The sequence below is a fragment of the Rhagoletis zephyria genome, unplaced genomic scaffold, assembly GCF_001687245.7.
Source record: "Rhagoletis zephyria isolate East Lansing unplaced genomic scaffold, Rhagoletis_zephyria_1.1 Rzeph_scaffold_01089, whole genome shotgun sequence".
Lineage (NCBI taxonomy): Eukaryota > Metazoa > Arthropoda > Insecta > Diptera > Tephritidae > Rhagoletis > Rhagoletis zephyria.
The window spans coordinates 130,089-148,048 of NW_016158173.1; the positions used below are offsets into that span (position 1 = coordinate 130,089).

Genomic DNA, 17,960 nt, shown 5'->3' on the forward strand with positions numbered 1-17,960 from the left:
TTGCGATCCGCGATCCAGATTTCAAAATTTTTAGAAATTTTGCGATATGGATCACGATCCATCAATACTGCATACTACACCGTCAATAAATATCGCGATACTTGGATCACGTCAATAAATACTGACCGTGTGACAGAGCCCAAAGAATATAACATAAAGATGTGAACGCAATGGCAATTTTGAACCGAAACTAAAGTCGATGTTTAAAACATCGTTAAAATTGACATCGATATATCGCCAATTTTACGATGTTGAGTAATTTTCAAATATCGATGGTAAACATCGGTTTTTTGGCCGATGTTATCGATGTTTCAGAAACATCGATGCATCGTTTGCATCCCTTATAGAGATAAAATGATTTGGGGTTATCACAGTGCACGGCAGTGCGCGCGAGTGACGAAAGCAGCCACAGTAGCATGCTGAAATGACTCGCTGATATATACACGAGATTTGGAAGTTTTTATCCAGACGGCCAATCGACATGTTTGAGATATCGTTGGAAAGGTCTTCCAGAGTGTGTCCAGAAAATGTACTCAAGCTTCATAAATGATTAACCGGATTCTTAAAAATTAGGCTAAAGTGTTGCGAAACAAAAAACGTTTTTTTGCTTTTGCCGGTTTAAGGGGGCATGTGGGTACACCCAATATATTCAGTGTTATTCTATAGGTCAATACCTTTCAAACAATACCTTATTTATTAAGTTCCGGCTACTAGTCGGAAAGATATAGAGGTAAATGTGTTTTGGTTCGTGTCTCCACTACGAGATTTTTTCAATTTTTTTCAAACTTTCAGGAATTAAAGTACAAAAAAAATAAGGAGGTTTTGTTCCAGGATGTTTTGATTTGTATGCCTTTGTGGGCGTGGCAGCTGCCTGAAATTCGAAAAAAGGCAATTTTTTAAACTACCACTGAGGCCGCACTACTCACTCTATGTCATTGATGTGGATATCAGTAGAAGGGTCTTCATCTATCTAACGCTATCTTTTGTATTTATAAAATATAAACATGTCATAACGTTATCGCCTGAAAACTAAAAATCTGGCTGCTGAAAATATACATTTTGGGCAGTTTCTCAAAAACTGGTCAGTCGATTTTATTCTAGATTTCCACAAATCTAGCCCTAAACCTTAGCTTTCATCTGGTATATAGTTTATATCTGGGAAAACTCTTGTTAAAAATTAACATATCCGTCTAATTTGGTTACTTTAAGACATAAAAATAACACACCCAGTTCCCCGAAAAAATTGCTCATTCCCCGATTGCCACTTAAACCGAAATTCCTGCAAATCGGGGAATTTCCCGCGAGTTAACAAGTTGAAGGATGCAGCTGTGCTAATCAATTCGTACATGTCTTGGAAACCACAATTTGTGTGTATTTTAGAGTTTTTTTCCAGTCACATGTCGAAATTGTAATATTTTTCACCATTTTAATTGTAGGTATGTACACAGTATTTAACTATGCTACATGGGTTTATCACCCGCATTTAACCTACCTGGCAAGACGCGTACTATATTACCTACAGTTGTACATAAATATGTATGTATGAATGCATTTAGTTCATCCAATCTGCCGCTACTACTTACATAAAATGTATAAATTGCCACTGAGCAAAACTACTTGAGAAAAAGGAACATTCTTTTTCGCTTTATTCCGTATTCGAAAAATTATATGTTTCAATGGACACATCGATTTGAATACATAATTTAGATTTAGATAATATTTTTAGCCATTTATTTAAGAAAAAAAACATTTAGATTCTTCTTCTTCTTCTGCCGTTCTTATTCTTCGTCTATTCTTCTATTCTTGACGTTCTTATTCGGAACGTTGTGAAAACCCGTCTACTGCTAGAAACACAAAATAAACAAGTAAGAAAGTCTAAGTGCGGGCGGAGCCGAACATTAAATANGTAAAAATATAGATTTTTAGTTTAAGTTATTCGTCATTTCCTGGAACAAATCTAGAATAACGACCTTTCAGCTATGCAAAAAAGAAAAATGCAGATCAATATACTTTTTTACGCTCATTTCAACCATGCCAAAATTATTTAGCGCAAGTAAAATCTAAAGACGTTCTAGAAGGTTACAGTTAAATTCTTTGATTTTTTATACCTTTCATGAGCATGAAATGGTATTATAACTTTGGTCCGATGTTTGTAAGTACCAGAACAAAAAGAGATAGACCCATGAAAATGTAACTTATATGATCAGAACGTCGAGCTGAGTTGATTTAGCCATGTCCGTCTGTCCGTCTGTCTGTCTGTTTGTATGCAATCTAGTCTCTCAGTTTTCGAGATATCCGGATCAAATTTGGTAGGTGGGTGTATTTTTATAATGTATTAATCATTTGTCGGAACCGGAAGAATCGGACCACTATAACATATAGCTCCCATACAACTGATTGTTCAGATATGAGATTTTTCGTTATAATTCATCCATTTATGTAGCTAGGACCATGAAATTTCGCGCTGTTTTCACTCATTATCAACAGAAGACTTACAGCGAAAATAACAAAGATCGGGTCACTATAACCTGCAGCCCCCATACAACTGATTGTTCAGATATGAGGTCTTTTATCATAACTCCTCCATTTATGCAGCTAGGAACATGAAATTTCGCACCATTTTCACTCATTATTAACAGAATACTTACAGTGAAAATAACAAGGATCGGATGGCTACAACATATATCTTCCATACATCTGATTGTTCAGATATGGGATTTTACTGTAAAACTCCTTTATTTGAACAGCTAAAACCGATAAATTTCGTAAGATATTTTATAAATAATAATACAAAGTCTACTGAGAAAATCGTCAAAATCTATGCTGTATAAGCTTTATCTCCTATAGCACTGATTGTTAAGATACCAGTTTTTGCCATATATCTCCTTTATGTACGAAACTAAACCCAATAAATTGTGTTACCGGTTTACATACCGATCACATAGCGGTGAAAATCACTTAGATTGGTGTCATATAAAGTATATCTTCCATACCTCTGATTGTTTAGATGCGATTTTTTATATAAGTATGTAACTCCTCTATCGATGTATGCAGATGTATTCAAAAGCAGAAAAAACAACAATGCTTAAGCGGTAGAAGTTATAGCAGTTATTTCGGATATCACTACATCTCCGATAAAACGTATATATAGCAAACATAATGACAAATTGTACACAGCCAGTATTTTTTCCTGTAGTCGTGGGAGTATTTGTGTAACAAAACTGGTCAAATGTCATATTTATCAACATTGATAAACATATATTTAGACATATTATTTCTTAAGCTATATAACCGAGCTATCAATGGGCAGTCAAGTTCCAACTTCTGCTTGACTTTTGAAGTACGTCAAATAGAACATAATCTTTTTAACAATATTTTTTGTTTTCTCTTCTTTAAATACCTGCATTGGTTTCTTTCTTTATTATGATTTTTTGGACCAATCTTAAAACAACTACTAGACACAAAAGAAGAAAGTGTGCACTGTAATTCTTAACCAAATTTTCGTGATTTGCTTTTGATGTTACATATATTCGTTTCAATAATTTCAAACGGGGATCTTGGGGGAATTTATTTTTAGTAAAAATTTAAAGAATAGTAATTTTGTTTACTTGCCGTGCAATATATTTTTGGTAGGAATATACATTGGATCCTTGGCTAAAAACTCCTGTGGTAAAACTGTCCCTTCTTTGCTATTTAAAGTCAAAGAGTAAGCTCCTTCAATAGGGATTTCCAGAAGAAATGGTCAACGTCTGGCTATAAAGAGAATCGGTGCATAAATAATTAAAAAATTATAGGTCTGACCTTTAATAAGATAAGAATTACGTAACTATCTGAGATTCAAATGCTTATAGAAAAACGGGGTGTTTTTTTTTAAATAACAATATTCTGATCCGATTCCGCTGACAGCCACGACTTTTAAAACAGAATTTTGTTCAAAATTTACATTCGTGCAAAATAATATTTAACTTATTTCCATATCCACCTATTTAGCTCGCTGTAAGCACAAGTTGTTCAAACCAGTCGCAGAAGAAAGTATTAAAAATTAGTTACAAAAACTAAAATCGAAAAACGCTCATGAAGTTACAGATTCCCCAAATTCTGAAACAGCCAAAGGAATGAGAATGAAGAATTCTTTTTAAAAGGCTTTAGAAAAACCTGACTCATCTAGTTTGGCTTGTAAGCGCTGTTGAAACAACGATCTCGCCATTATGCTAGATTCTAATTGTTGTTTAAAAATACTTAACATCCTATCAAAATTCAACATTCGCAACATCCCTAGTTCGTATGTATGGATACCGCAATTGCGATCATCGTTTATAATTTCGTAAGATATCTCAACAGCAGGGTGGTAGATATATTCGGGCAAAACTAGCGGTTCACACTTATTTACAGCGGATTTAGATGCATCATCAACTTACTTTGCCAAACTTATTGCGAAGTACGTTAATTTGATTTAGGCAGAGCTCAGCCATCCCCTCAAAAAATACGTTTTTGCACGCACGAGATGAGAAAGACACGATATCATTGTCAATGATGTTCAATTTGGTAAATTAAAGTCACTCAACACAATTATTGAATCAGAGGGTTTAATCATTAAATGAACTGATTTCAGTAAAGAGACATGTTGTGAATACACTGATAAGTCAGATCGGGGATGAATATAGCATAGAGCTAAATAAGTAAACTCTTCCAACCTGTACATGAATGCATTTGAATTCTGCAGATTCAATGTGCGGAAGACTTACTTCTTCAGATGGTATTGAAGAGCAGAGAGTACGCCGCCGCCGATTATGTCCTCACAATCTTTTCTGTAGATATGATAATTATTTGACAGAATCTCTGAATTGTAAATGTGAGGTTTGAGCCAAGTTTCAATGAAAGAAATTATATTATAATTGCATTCAAATCCATTAAGATATAAGTTCGTTAATTTAGTATTTAAGCCTCTTACGTTTTGATAATAAATACTTAAAGCAGATTTAGTAATCAGTCTTTTCATTCAGTATTCTGACGCGGGATGTTTGCTAAATTATTATTTTTGTTGGGCCTATACTCGAATTCACGAACGAATGCTCCGGAGGGCCAAAAAGAACTACTAAGCAGCATGTCAAAAGTTTATAAATTAACGTCAATTTTAATGAAGACATATTTCTTTCATATTTAAAGTTAAATTTTCTGATACTTAAGTTGATATTTTTAACTTTGGGCGAGATGTAAAACTTTATATTGTCTTCGGATATATCCCTCGAAAATCTGGAGACAATATAGACTTCTTTGATGGAACCACAGTATATACAGTAATAAACCTTTTCACAATTTTTCACCAATCGGTCCCCGAGGAGTACTTTTGGGTTGTGTGCAGCGTTTTCGTTTTACGCGGACAGCAACACTTACTGTGGGGAATTTCGCCTCATGATTAGAAAAAGGTGTTTTCGAGGATAAAATATATATAATTGTGTTATTTATAAGCAAAGTGTAGGTTAAGTATAGTATCAATGCTTAATTAAGATTAATATCAATAGTCAAGTACATAATGAACGCTTGTGTTTCTATAAACTGGGAAGTCACATCGTATTTTTTATTAAAAAATGTGACTTTTGTGAATTTATCAAGGAAAACTCCAAGTTTCCGAATATATTTAAGTCTTTATTCCAAAAAAAACAAGGTTTGTTTAGTTATAGAGACTCCATTGCCTGCCAGCACATCCGCCCTGAAAGCTCATTAAGTACACCCAAGTTTGAGCGGAACTCCTCAAACATACTTAACATCAAAGTATAGAAAGCCACAAATATGAATCATACACACATACAATAGCAATTGCTATGAATTGCTACCGTATAAATTCAGGGCACGCATTTGCTTGGAGACTGCGTTGGGTATGGTGGTCACATTCAATGGTTCATTACCCGGAGCTGCTCCAATATGATGAGTAGATTTTAGTGAGCCTCACATGCCACTGCCTCTGGCTACAAGCTGGATATCTGAATATTGGAAAACAAATAGCAATTATCTCTTTAAAATGATAAGAAAAGTATTTGTTTACAAAATTACCTCTGCCGTTCTGCCATGGTATGGTTGTTGCTCCCTTTTATACCACAGTAATTTTGTATGCAACTCTGAGTCAACAAAATTCATGCTCCTTCTCATTATCAACCGTGATAAGATTTTACCCCCGAGGAGTACTCAAAAAGGTTTATTACTGTATATACTGTGGATGGAACCACAACCAGTCTCCTCGTATTTGACTCGATTACCGGCGGAAGGGGTTGAATAACTGAGTTAAGGCTCAGTTATGCATACTTGGCATTGCATAAGAGTTGTCACATAAGGAAGCTGTTAAAGCGTGTAAGTGGTTACCTAACGCATAGCATTATTGAAGAAGTCCGTTGATTTTTGATTTCTACGTAAAATGATATGCTATGCAGTGCAGTGCAAAGAATGCACTACTAAGCCTTTACTCATTGAGGGTAGAGTAAGCTTTGGAGGATTAGATGACGATAGCACAACTTCAACGGGGGAAGATACGTCAGGCTCGTTATTATTAGAAGCAGAATCAGACTTTGTTACATTAAGTCATTCGGAAGATTGTTCTGATGTGGAAGGACTATCCTTTCATTAGGCGGACTATGAAGGCGCTTACGTTTTGACACACGAATATCCTTAACACATTTTCATAATGCTTAAATTTTTCGGTTAGCGCCGACAACTCTCTCCCTACCTCTGGTTTGCCTAGACAACTTAAAGAAATCAACTTGGGTTGACCTGCGCTTTAAGCAGCGAACACCTTTGCCATAAATGGCAAATACCATCACAGAACTAGCACGATAAGAAGCGTTCAGATTCGCTTTTAACTTGGCAATTATCAAGGTTGCACTTCGTAGTGAACAATTAATAATACTTATAGTAATAAAAAGGCAAACAAAATACATACTTAAACAGTTTAGGAGGTTAGTTAAAATCAGCTGATGTACTTAGCTTTAAATGAAAGTAGCGAACAGTTTGAAAATCACTGTATTACGACACCCAGTAAACACAACGCAAACAGTTGTGACAAGAATTACTAAAACAAGTAAACAAAAAGAGCAAAAGAAACAAGGAAAAACAAAAACAAACATGCAGTTCCACAAGATTTACTATTTCACAACAACAGTGATAGCAACTGATGAGTCGGCAAGATTACTTGTATATAATTGGAATTTATTTAAATTGCTTCAAAACAATGTAAAACACAATAATAATAACTTTTACTTAGCTTTATTGGATTGAGTGATTGCACTCCAAATAATAATACACTTTATTATATTTTACACGAGGAAGCTCGCACACAAAGTCATAGATCCAGTAATTTTAGTTCAAGAGCACTTTTTCGGCCCATTGAAACAACAATTTTATTAACTTATGTACGGTACGTATTCAAGTGAATCAGAAAAGATTTTTTTGTTCTTTAACAAAAGTCTACAAAAAATTAAAATTTTGCATCGTGCCTTTTTTAAGATTTTTTTTAATTGGTTACTCTTGAAAATGATATTAAAACGAAGCCCATCCGATGCTTGCATGTCGGTTCTTGAAGGAAATAAACTTGCCGATTTAAGTGAAGTGGGGTATACATCTGTACGATATATACAGCTTGTTTTGGCGACATGGCAGCTCAAGTTTTAGTGGTCTAAAATTACCGTGAACAGTTACGAAATATTATTGTATTTGAAGGGTATTGACTTAACCATAGATAAAAAGTTCAGTATTGACAATCCAACTAATCTCTGTGAATTTAACTTAGATAAGTATCGAAAAATAATAAAAATAAATCAAAAAAGTTACCGCCATGCCGTTAACGACTGCCTCTCCAAAACCGCTACATAAATATATGCTTGGTGCTACGAACATCGATGGCAATGACAGTCCGTACCACAGTCAGTTGAAGCCACAGAGACAAGAACAGGATCAACAGTTGCAGCAAGAGCACCAAAAGGATACAGAGATGCATCAGTATGGCACTGTAGCAAGAAGTTCCCCCAAACATCAGCAAAAACAACAAAAATACCTAACGAGCAAGCCTTATCAAGAGCAACAGCAGCAGCAACAGGCGCACCAAGAGACAGATCGAATGTCGACAGAAATTACTGTTACGACATCATCTAATGGCCAGGATTCAAGGAATATGTCAGACCTACTACAGCTGCAACTGCTATCAGAGCAATCAGTTAAATATGGAAATATGGTCTCTCAAGAGACATTGAAACACTCAAACCAACAGTTTGCAGAACTCACCGCTAAAATGCCACCAAGTCAACATAAACAACAACAGCAGTTGCAACAAAAGCAGCGGCAGGAGCAAAGTTGCCATCCCATGCAGAAGGTATTTTCAGTAAATAAAACACAGCAACAACAACGAAACAGTATCAATGCAATCAATAGCAATAATGGCTATAGTTACAATCATAAAAAGAAATTACCAAGTCATTTCAACAACATTAACGACAGCAATTACAACAACGGTAGCTGTGATGCCAACACCTTGCACGAAAATAAACTTCACAACGTGAGAAATCTTGATGAGCCCGATGGCATAGGCAACGGAAGTGACGTAAGCGCTTGCAGTATTGATGCCAATCTTTTGGCTGAAATGAACGGCAGCACCACTGCTGCTGGCCCCCATGTAGGTAGCTTGGTTTCCATCACCAGCGAACAGCAACTCTGTCAGCTATACAATTCACAACAGCACTCCGACTACATAATATCCGATTACATGGAGAAAATAGCCACGCGCATTAGTCTCTTGGAGACTGAATTGAAATTTGCTTGGCGTTCTCTCGATTTGCTCTCCGGCGAGTATGGTAAAATTTGGGCGCGATTGGAGAAACTCGAGAAGATATCGGTTGAGCAGCAATCGGTTGTTAGTAATTTAATGGGCTTGATCGCACTGAAGCAAGAACATCAGCGTAAACAGCAGCTACAACTCAATCAAAGCCAGCAGCTGATTGCCGAGTGTGAGTCACATTTAGGCTTTATGGACAGCGATGTGGTTGCCGAACAGCGTCGCTCACCTTTTGACTACCTCTTGCGCGATGAACAGTTGTTGATGTCAAATTTAGTTGAAGCCGAGCAGCAGGCCATTCTACTGAACAACTCTGCTGCTGCTCTGCTGCAAGATATAGACATGGAAGGCACTTCGAAGCAATACAGTAATCTATTGCAGGAACTAAAAAATGACACCTTAGATGCTTTGGAAGCTGTACGCATGGATAGTGAGTTGGACGCACTGGACAAGTTGCTGCAACAGCAAACGAGCCTAATATACAGCGGCCATTTCGGAGAAACAAAACCCGCGTATATGATGTACCCACTTGGCGAACAGGAAAATTTGCAACACTCTGGCCGCTTTGAAGTGGGCGACGACGCAAACACAGCACTGTCGCAGCTTGCGCACCATGACGGACTTAGTGGATCGCTTTCAACTCTGGGCCATGTCGAGCAGAGGAAGCACCAAGAAGAAGCTGCTGCAATTACCGCAGCAACAATGTCACGACACAAACTGTATTCGGACTCAGATATACTTATTTACGAGCAGCAGAAAATGCAAGAAAACGACGCTAAAGGCCAACTGCTGCCGCAGTTCTTGAATAGCCGTCAGTTACTGGATAAGCTTTCATCCGGCGGTGGAGGCGATGAGAAAATCGATCGTCTGCAGCAGTACAAGGTGAGCGGTAGCATGCAGAGCTTACCTTTTGCGTATGGAGAGGTTTTCGGCTCGACAATCGCGACAGATAGCTCACTGAAAAAGGCACACTCACTGGCACACATAAGACCGCAACTATTTAGCGATTTACCCGCCGAAGGGAGTGTTGGAGGCATATCAACTGGAAATGTGACCGATATTGATTTGCCTTTGATTGATTTTGTTGAGCAGGTGAAGTTTTTTCGGAAAGCGGCCTCTAAACATGGCGAGGGCGGGCAAATTGATGTGGCCATAGAGGATACGGGAGGGACATGCGAGGAGGCGGCTGGAAACATTGGCCACAACAATGAAATGAACGAAGAATTTTACAAAAAACTTAACGAGGCGTATCGTGATAATAATCTGACAACTGAAATCTCAAATGTGGAGCGGCTACTGCAGCAATCCGAGGCTACACACGAACACATACTAGGCGGCTTGGGTACGTGCACGAACTCCGCGCTGGGTATGATACGCGAAGATAATGAAGAGTCGCCAGAGGTGCTTGTGCGTCCACGCGATGAACTATCGGAAAATATGTCTTCCGTGGCTGCAGCAACGACAACTACAAACTTAGTGTCAACAACAACGTCAACAGTTGCGAAAAAGATGAAGGATAGCAAGAAGCAAAAGAAAAAAAAACATCATAAAGATGAAATGGAAATGTTGAACAACTTGAAGAGTGCATTGGCAGAGGCCGCAAAATCAGCAGGGGATAATGGGAAAACGCAAACATGCGCTTGCACATCTGTCGATCTCTTCAGCAGTATCAATATAACAACTGGTCCTTATATAGGCGATCGACGCTCAACCGCTTCGTCGTCGGAGGAAGAGAACAGCGGTATTGGCACACAATTTCACGGTCAAGACCACTTCTTTTCGCAATTAAATGAGGATAAAACTGTGCTTCTCGATAGTACAGGCGAGATACTGCTCATGGAGATAAACAAAATTCAAGACTTGCAAGTACTGAACGGTGCACAAATACTTAAATTGCGGCAGTTAGTGAAAAAGGAGGCCGCTTTTTTCGAAAAGATCCATAAATTCAATAAAAACCTTCTGCTCCTGCTTCTAAATCCCGTTACAATGGCTGAGGAAATGCGGGCACTAGGCAACGACAAGCAGCGCAAATTCGAGACAGTGATGAATAAATTGGCAAGGAATATTGATACGCTGAAAAAGTTGGTTGGGAATTCGTTCGATGACTACAAGCGAAAGTACCTGGCTGACGCTGAGTTAACCTTGATGAAAGCAGCAGGGGAAGTCTCTGGCGACAACAAAGAGACTGCGTTTACCACGACGTCAACAGCTAAATCGTCGAAAAAAAATGGAAAATCTAAAAAAGGAGCCTTTAAGCATCACAAAGCATCACTGGAATGCGTGCCGGACTTTACGCACACAAACGATAAAAAAGATAAACTTGTGGAAAATAAATCCTCGCTTGAACAGCACATTAATATTAAAAACAGTGCCAGTAATAAAGCACATTTCGACTATAGTGCGCACTTATTACGCAATAATTCCAATTTAGATGAGCAGCTGAAAATACTAGAAACACAGGAGCATAAAATGCGCCTTAAAAAGTTGCATGACCCCGCCGCTAGCACGAGTGGCAGCAGTGCTGACATCGTTAGCTGCACCGGCATTGAGCTACGACAGTCATATTCCAACTTCTTGTGTACGGACAACTATTTGGCCGACATGGACATAGAGTTGGAGCGCATGCTTTTACAAACATCCACAGGCACGACTAGAAACAGGACAAGTGAAAGCTGTATATCGCAGCCGTTCGGTCGGGCGACCTCTGCGACAAATCTTTACAACAACGATGAGTACATTAAATCGCTGAAGCGCAGCTTAGAGCGACATAACAGCATGCTCTTCTTGCTACATTTGCAAAATCCCGATCAACACCACAAAACAAATGCATATCAAGACATTTTGGCTGTGGACATTGACGGTATTCTCTTAGCCGGTGTGGGCGGTTCCCAAAGTCCCCCACCACCAGCACCGAATGATGCCCATCCTGAAGTGTCGAATGAATTTAGTGAAAATGATAACGCCGTTGTTGACGATTCAATACCATCAATGCGATCCTTGAATCCTTTTCACCAGCAAGCGCATGCAGCAGCGTATAGTGGCGCTCATCAGCAGCTTCAACATGCCGGCGGCTCGCCAAAACCGACAAAATCTGATTCTGGGCTTTCGTCTATGAGCGGCTTATCTAGCTGGGAAAAATCACCCAATTCTCCTGTGTGCGCTGCAGGAAGCAGTAGTGTTGCTAGTAGTGGTGATATATGTAATCCCTTCCTTAGCAAGTATCAAGGCATTAATATAGGCATGCAGCTCCTAATGGCTGAAGCGGTGCCCTCGAACAACTGCCACTTATTAAACTTGGATAGTAATGGCTTAATGGGAGATCCCAGTGGCAGACTTGATGTGGGTCATGATGTCAATGATATGCTTTTAAATATTGGTAGTGCTGACTCTGAATTGGTGACTACAACACGAGCCGTCACCATAACCACAGCTTGTTCCGTCATACCAACAATAATCAGCTCAACTATTGCTACGTTTTCAAACACGCACGATAAAACAATGCAGCTACCAACACAGGTGCAACATCAAATTCCCCACCAAAAGCCACAATCTCAATCGCACAAACAACAACATAAAGCTCTACAACCAACAGAAAAAGACTACATGTTTAGCGAAGAGAATCTGAACTACATACGGGAACTATCAAAGAACATGCCCATTTGTTCGGTATACGAGCACAAGTCAATTTTCAATATATTGAAAAATGATGCCTTGGATGAGAATATTCGAACTGTGGATGAAATGCTTGCCTGGGATCAGCAACAGCAGCAGCAACAACCACAAAATCAGCAGAACCTTGCTACAACTGCTAGCGGATTCGTCGAACAAAACCACCGCATTCCGGATCTCTTGCGCACACCCGTTCATGCAGAGTCTTCTAAAGGTGAGAGGGATGTTTTTATCGATTCCCACGAAGATACTTCCAGTGATAAAGGTGAATTGCGTGAGACTCAAACACGTAGGCGATATCTCACAGATCGTCTAGTATACTATCCAACTTCTAATGGCATTGCCGATTATAACAGCAGCAAAAACTTGGATTATATGGGCAAGAACAACTTTGACTATCGGCGATTTCAAAATCAACAGCAGCAGCGTCACCAATCTTACAGATGTGTAACTGGCGTTGGTTATGCTGATGCGTCGTCATCGCCAAGTGAACCGCCACGAAAGACACCACAACAACAGCAGCAGCATTTGTTACAGACACAACGACGAACAACACCAGCCACCTACGAATTGTGCAATCAGCAGACGCAGGAAAGAAATAGTTTGCTCGACAGTCGGGCTTATGTACTACAACAACTGCCTTCCAATTCACATCATCTTATCGCCTCAGATTCATCTGTTCTGCTAGATTCAAATACCTCTCATTTTGGTGGCGTTGTAGCGCGTGATGGTGCGACTTCCCAAAACATGACTTTGTCCTCGGCGTCTTCTGGCGCAGTTGGGTTGGCTGGCGGTATGCCTACTTTGAGTGGCAGTGTGAACAACGCTGTTGCTGGTGGGCAGCCGATACTCCATAAGCACCCTAAGGTTTGGAATAAGCTCACTCATTTCTTACCGGAAAATTTCAAATTGAAACGGTCATCAAGATACGGCCGTTCGCAGTCATTACCCACTGGATATGAGAATGACGCGTGCGGCAGTAAAATTCAATCTCGTGGCCAGGCTGGCTCTTACCCCTCTGTTGCTGGTTACATCACACCCAGTGTTTCCGATTCCCACACCGAGCCTAATGGCAGGGATGTGTCAGAGTCCATGATGTATAACATGACGGGCCCGGCACCGACGTCGTCAGCCAAAAGGCAGCAGCGTGGAATAAAGCATTTGGGGGGCAGCTTCGACTTTTCAAAGCGTCTTCACAAATTGCCTTTGCAGCTGGTGCAGCGTGCTACGCATCCGGGCACTCGCACGGTTGCCAGCACATCTACATCATCCGCAACTGCTGCCACCGGTTTAGCCAGCGGTACCAGCATTAAGAAGATAATAGCCGGCAAGGGTCACAAGACTCGCTCTAAGTTTTCGGTGACCGTGAATAATTTCATGCATAAAGCCAAAACATACCGGCGGCACAGCTTTGTGCCAGGGAGTAGTGGTGGTGGTGGTACAATGGCGACGGCGATAGTGGGTAGTGTCTCGGATACCGAAGCAGATTTGCCCAGTTTCACATCTTCCGACAACGAAGACTCAATAGTGAGTGATACTGGAGAATTAAATGCGGTTGTGTCCGATGGCAAGCCTTTTGATGATTATGATGTTAACGCATTCGAGGCTCAAAAGTTGCAGCTTCAGAAACACGATACACAGCACATGAAGATACTGCACCAGAAACAGCAACAACAACCAAACCAACAAACGGATACCAAACTAACTAAACAAGAAGAGGAGTCCAGAGAACAGGACGAAGAAGATGACTATGAAGAAGACGTGCCTTCTTATGGAGAAGTTGACGAATTCTGTGACACGAATGATCAACACTATGGGACAAATGACTATCAAGGAAATGAAATTGAAGAAGATATCGATGCAATAGCAATGAGTATGTTCCCTCAAATATGCAAATTAAGTCACACAGAAGTGCCAAAAACTGGCGTAGAAAAAGAAGGCAGTGTCTCACAGTCACCACCAAAAGTAGCGGACGAAAAAACGGAACAAATAATTACCAATAATAAAGGGAGCCTGTTTCCGGTTATGAGCGACATTAGACGCCAGCATCAATACCAACACCAACCAACAAACGATGCTCTTTTCACACCTGCTACACCTGAAGAATCAATACCCGGCTCCTGCCCTTTAGCAAAAACTCAGCTGCATAAAAGTGCCTCCGTTTTCGTAGATGACGAGGAATTCGATTACAGCGATAGAGGTGACATCATGCAGCCAGAAATACAAGCAGGTTGCTCATCGTCGACAGTCGGCAATGAAGCACCCCAGTTGCTAATAACAAAATTGAACAATAATTCCGATCTGGCTAGTATGAGCACAATCCCTGGCATGGAGTACACGCTAAATGGGCAAGGTCAACGAAATATTCTAACACAACAATCGCTCGACGTACCAGCAGGGGGATTACACGAAGATGACGATAACCGTAGCCAACATTCATACCGCACCTTATCGTCGTCACGTCGGCAAAGCACCGAAGACAGCATTGATACAGACGATGAATACTTTTGCTATGAATTGCGGCAGTTGGAAGTGTTGGAACAACAACGCAAAGCTGAGGTACAAGCCGAAGCTTCCGCTGCAGCTGCTACAGTCGACAATTCTCAATTGTTCTCACAAATCGATCAGCTAGCGCTAAAGAGCACAGCTGGATATTACAATTGCGACGGCAGAAAGTATGAAGATGGTGAAAGCGAGTTGTTGTCTGACAAATATGAGCCAGATGAAAGTGTAAAACAACTTATGTTTGAAGTTTTGAGAGAATTGAAATATGTTGCCAAGCAACTACCAGCTACTGATGATTCCAAGTCCGAGGAAGCCACCAAAGCTCCACCAAAACGGCAGCATTTCCAGCGGCGAAGCTCAACAAAATCAAGCGTAAATACGTTCGAACGAGTAACAAAAGTGACGGATATGCATAGTGCGTGGCAAGATGCTAATGGCGATGATCTGCAACGCAAATATTCGGATATTGATGCGGATAAATACGCGGGTGTCAATGCTGCCAGCAGTGTTGCTTTGGATGAATTTAACCCATTGCACGCCATGGAGAGCATCGAAGAAGCTGCCCGGCATGATTTCGAGAAATGTCAGCGGCGGCAACAGCGTCAGCTTCAACTGCAGACACAGAATGTGGCAAGTGTTGAGCGTGCGGTGCCTCAGAAACGTTTTAGAAAACGACGGGACAGGCGTCGTACGAACGACAGTTGTTTAGATAATGAAGCGAGCCACGAGTTGCATCATTCAGCAAGCTCCTCATATTCATCCGAAGAGGAAGCTGCGAGCGCTATGAAACGCTATAAAGAGAAGGTAAAACCGGCTCAAATACGTGGAAGTAGCAGTAGTGACAAGCACAAGCGTGCATCTATGACACGAGCAATTCCACATGAACCCGAATTCTATGGCGAAATTGTGCCAAATGAATTGCAAATAACCGAAGCTATGCAGTCGTCAACTGATGATAAAGTAGTTGCGATTGATGAAAATATCGATGATGAAGAGTTTAAAAATCTGAGTATGTCATCCGGTGCCACACTTGGTCCAGATACGCCAGCTGAACTAAGTGAGGAATTGGAGGGCGACCAGCTAACATACAAGACTGCACCTAACTACCAAGCATTCAAAGATAATCATAGACGAACGGAAATAGTCAATGGAGAAGTTCAAGAAATTATGAATGCTTCACAAAGTAGTGATGCTCATTCCGCTCATAAACATGCTAATCATATTTCGGTTGAAGCTACAGACAGTACGCAGTCGCCTCTACTCCAGGCGGGAAAAGAAATAGAAACAGAAACTCAAATAGAGCCATCGAAACCACCATCACGACTCATAAGTCATGATTCTAGTATTGAGAGTAGTGGCACTCAGGTAACTAACGGCAACGCATCTGTACTCGGAAGTAGCAAATGGAAGCTTTTGAAAACACTCAAAGAACGTAAAATCGAAGAAAAAATTAATCAGGACAAAATTAAAGATGATGAACTTACCAAAGATCGAGAAAAGGTAAGAATCATGTTCATACGCATAAATTCTAACATATACATACGTACGCATAAAACCCTGCAGAAAATCTTACTAGCATAGAACTAGACCTCTTGCTGACAGTACGAGTTCTATCTCAATACCCAAGCAATGCTTTCAACTGTCACGGCGATGTCATTGGCGGTGGCAATTGTCGCCCAGTGCATTACTTTGCAACTAGTTTTTTATCGGTTCCGATTTGGATAGTTTTATTTTATAAGAAAACGGTTTTTAAGATTAAATTTTTGATATTTTTTCCGTTTTTTCCTTTCTTTTCAGATTCCATGTTTGTTACATATTAAAAAAAAAATCAATTCATGCAGAAAAAAATTATCAACTGATAAAAAAATAACCCACTTGTAGTTAGATTTCTTGCATGATTCAATAATACAAGGTTAGATAATTATTGACAGCTGCGGTTTGACACTCCCTTACAAAAGGTTGCATTTACGAAGGACAGAGGACAGGGCAAGAATGCAATCCCTTGTTGCGAAAATGGTAGTAGAAAAGTACTCAAAGTAGGCAATTAGTAGTGAAATTCCTTTCGTAAATTCTAATGTATTTGCAGGAAGTCTGGCATTTTAAACGAAATGTTGAACGTAATATTGATATATATACGTGAATTACGTAATTTATATGCTATTTAGCCGTATAAAAACTGCAAAATGACTCAAAATTAAAATAAGGCTACTATCAGATTGATGTAAACATCCAATGCTTATGTTTTCATCAGTTAAATATGCTTCATATGCATATACAAATAAACATATTGCACAAAAGCTTATACTTTTATTTCACACCAAAGCTACACTGTTTCCATGTAAATTTGCAAAGAAGCAACANTTGAAACTAGTTGACAAGTAGTGTAGGAGATTGTTTTCTTTAAACATGTTTCTATTTAAATATCCTGCACTTCGCAACTACTTTTTCGAATTGAGGACAAATAAAAGGAAGATCGAAATTTCATATTATCATTTTTAAGTTATGTCTGACGGAGTTCGAATATGGGACCACCTACAGCAGAATATGTAAAGAAATATGACATGTAATAAAATAAATAAAATAAATAAAAAAAATATATAAAAAAATAAAAATAAATAAAAATATTTTGTTTTTCCTATTGTTATTTTATGTCCAAAAGTAGTTAGTTACAAGTTAGTTACATTAAATGCAGGGGTAACCACCCTTGACTTCTTCTAATGCAGAGATAACTACCCTTGACTATTTCGCGGCCATCGCCATAAAAATATAGTTAGCTTTCGTCAGAGAAAATAAACAGATAATAGAGACTCTTAGCTTCTTCCTAATCAATTTAAAGCTAGCTTATAGCTAGACACATTTCCTGCAGGGTCACAACTGCCTCCACTGCGATTTGAACTCGCGACCAACGATGCTTGAGTCGGAGGTCTTCGCGCTGAGCTACTTTCATATTGTACGAGAAGTGAGAATTTGT

At 39.5% G+C, this 17,960-nt stretch overlaps 1 protein-coding gene across 1 annotated transcript in view; it reads left to right on the plus strand.

The window, feature by feature from the left end:
• Positions 1-16,816, plus strand: part of LOC108362752 (uncharacterized) — a gene marked incomplete at its 3' end in the record, with an annotated part of 38,813 nt that extends 21,997 nt beyond the window's left edge. Inside the window, exons 2-3 of the mRNA XM_017615874.1 lie at positions 7,708-16,489; positions 16,787-16,816. Coding sequence (XP_017471363.1) covers positions 7,823-16,489; positions 16,787-16,816 — 8,697 coding nt within the window. The remainder of the gene's footprint in view (positions 1-7,707; positions 16,490-16,786) is intronic.
• Between the last annotated feature and the right edge of the window lie 1,144 nt (positions 16,817-17,960).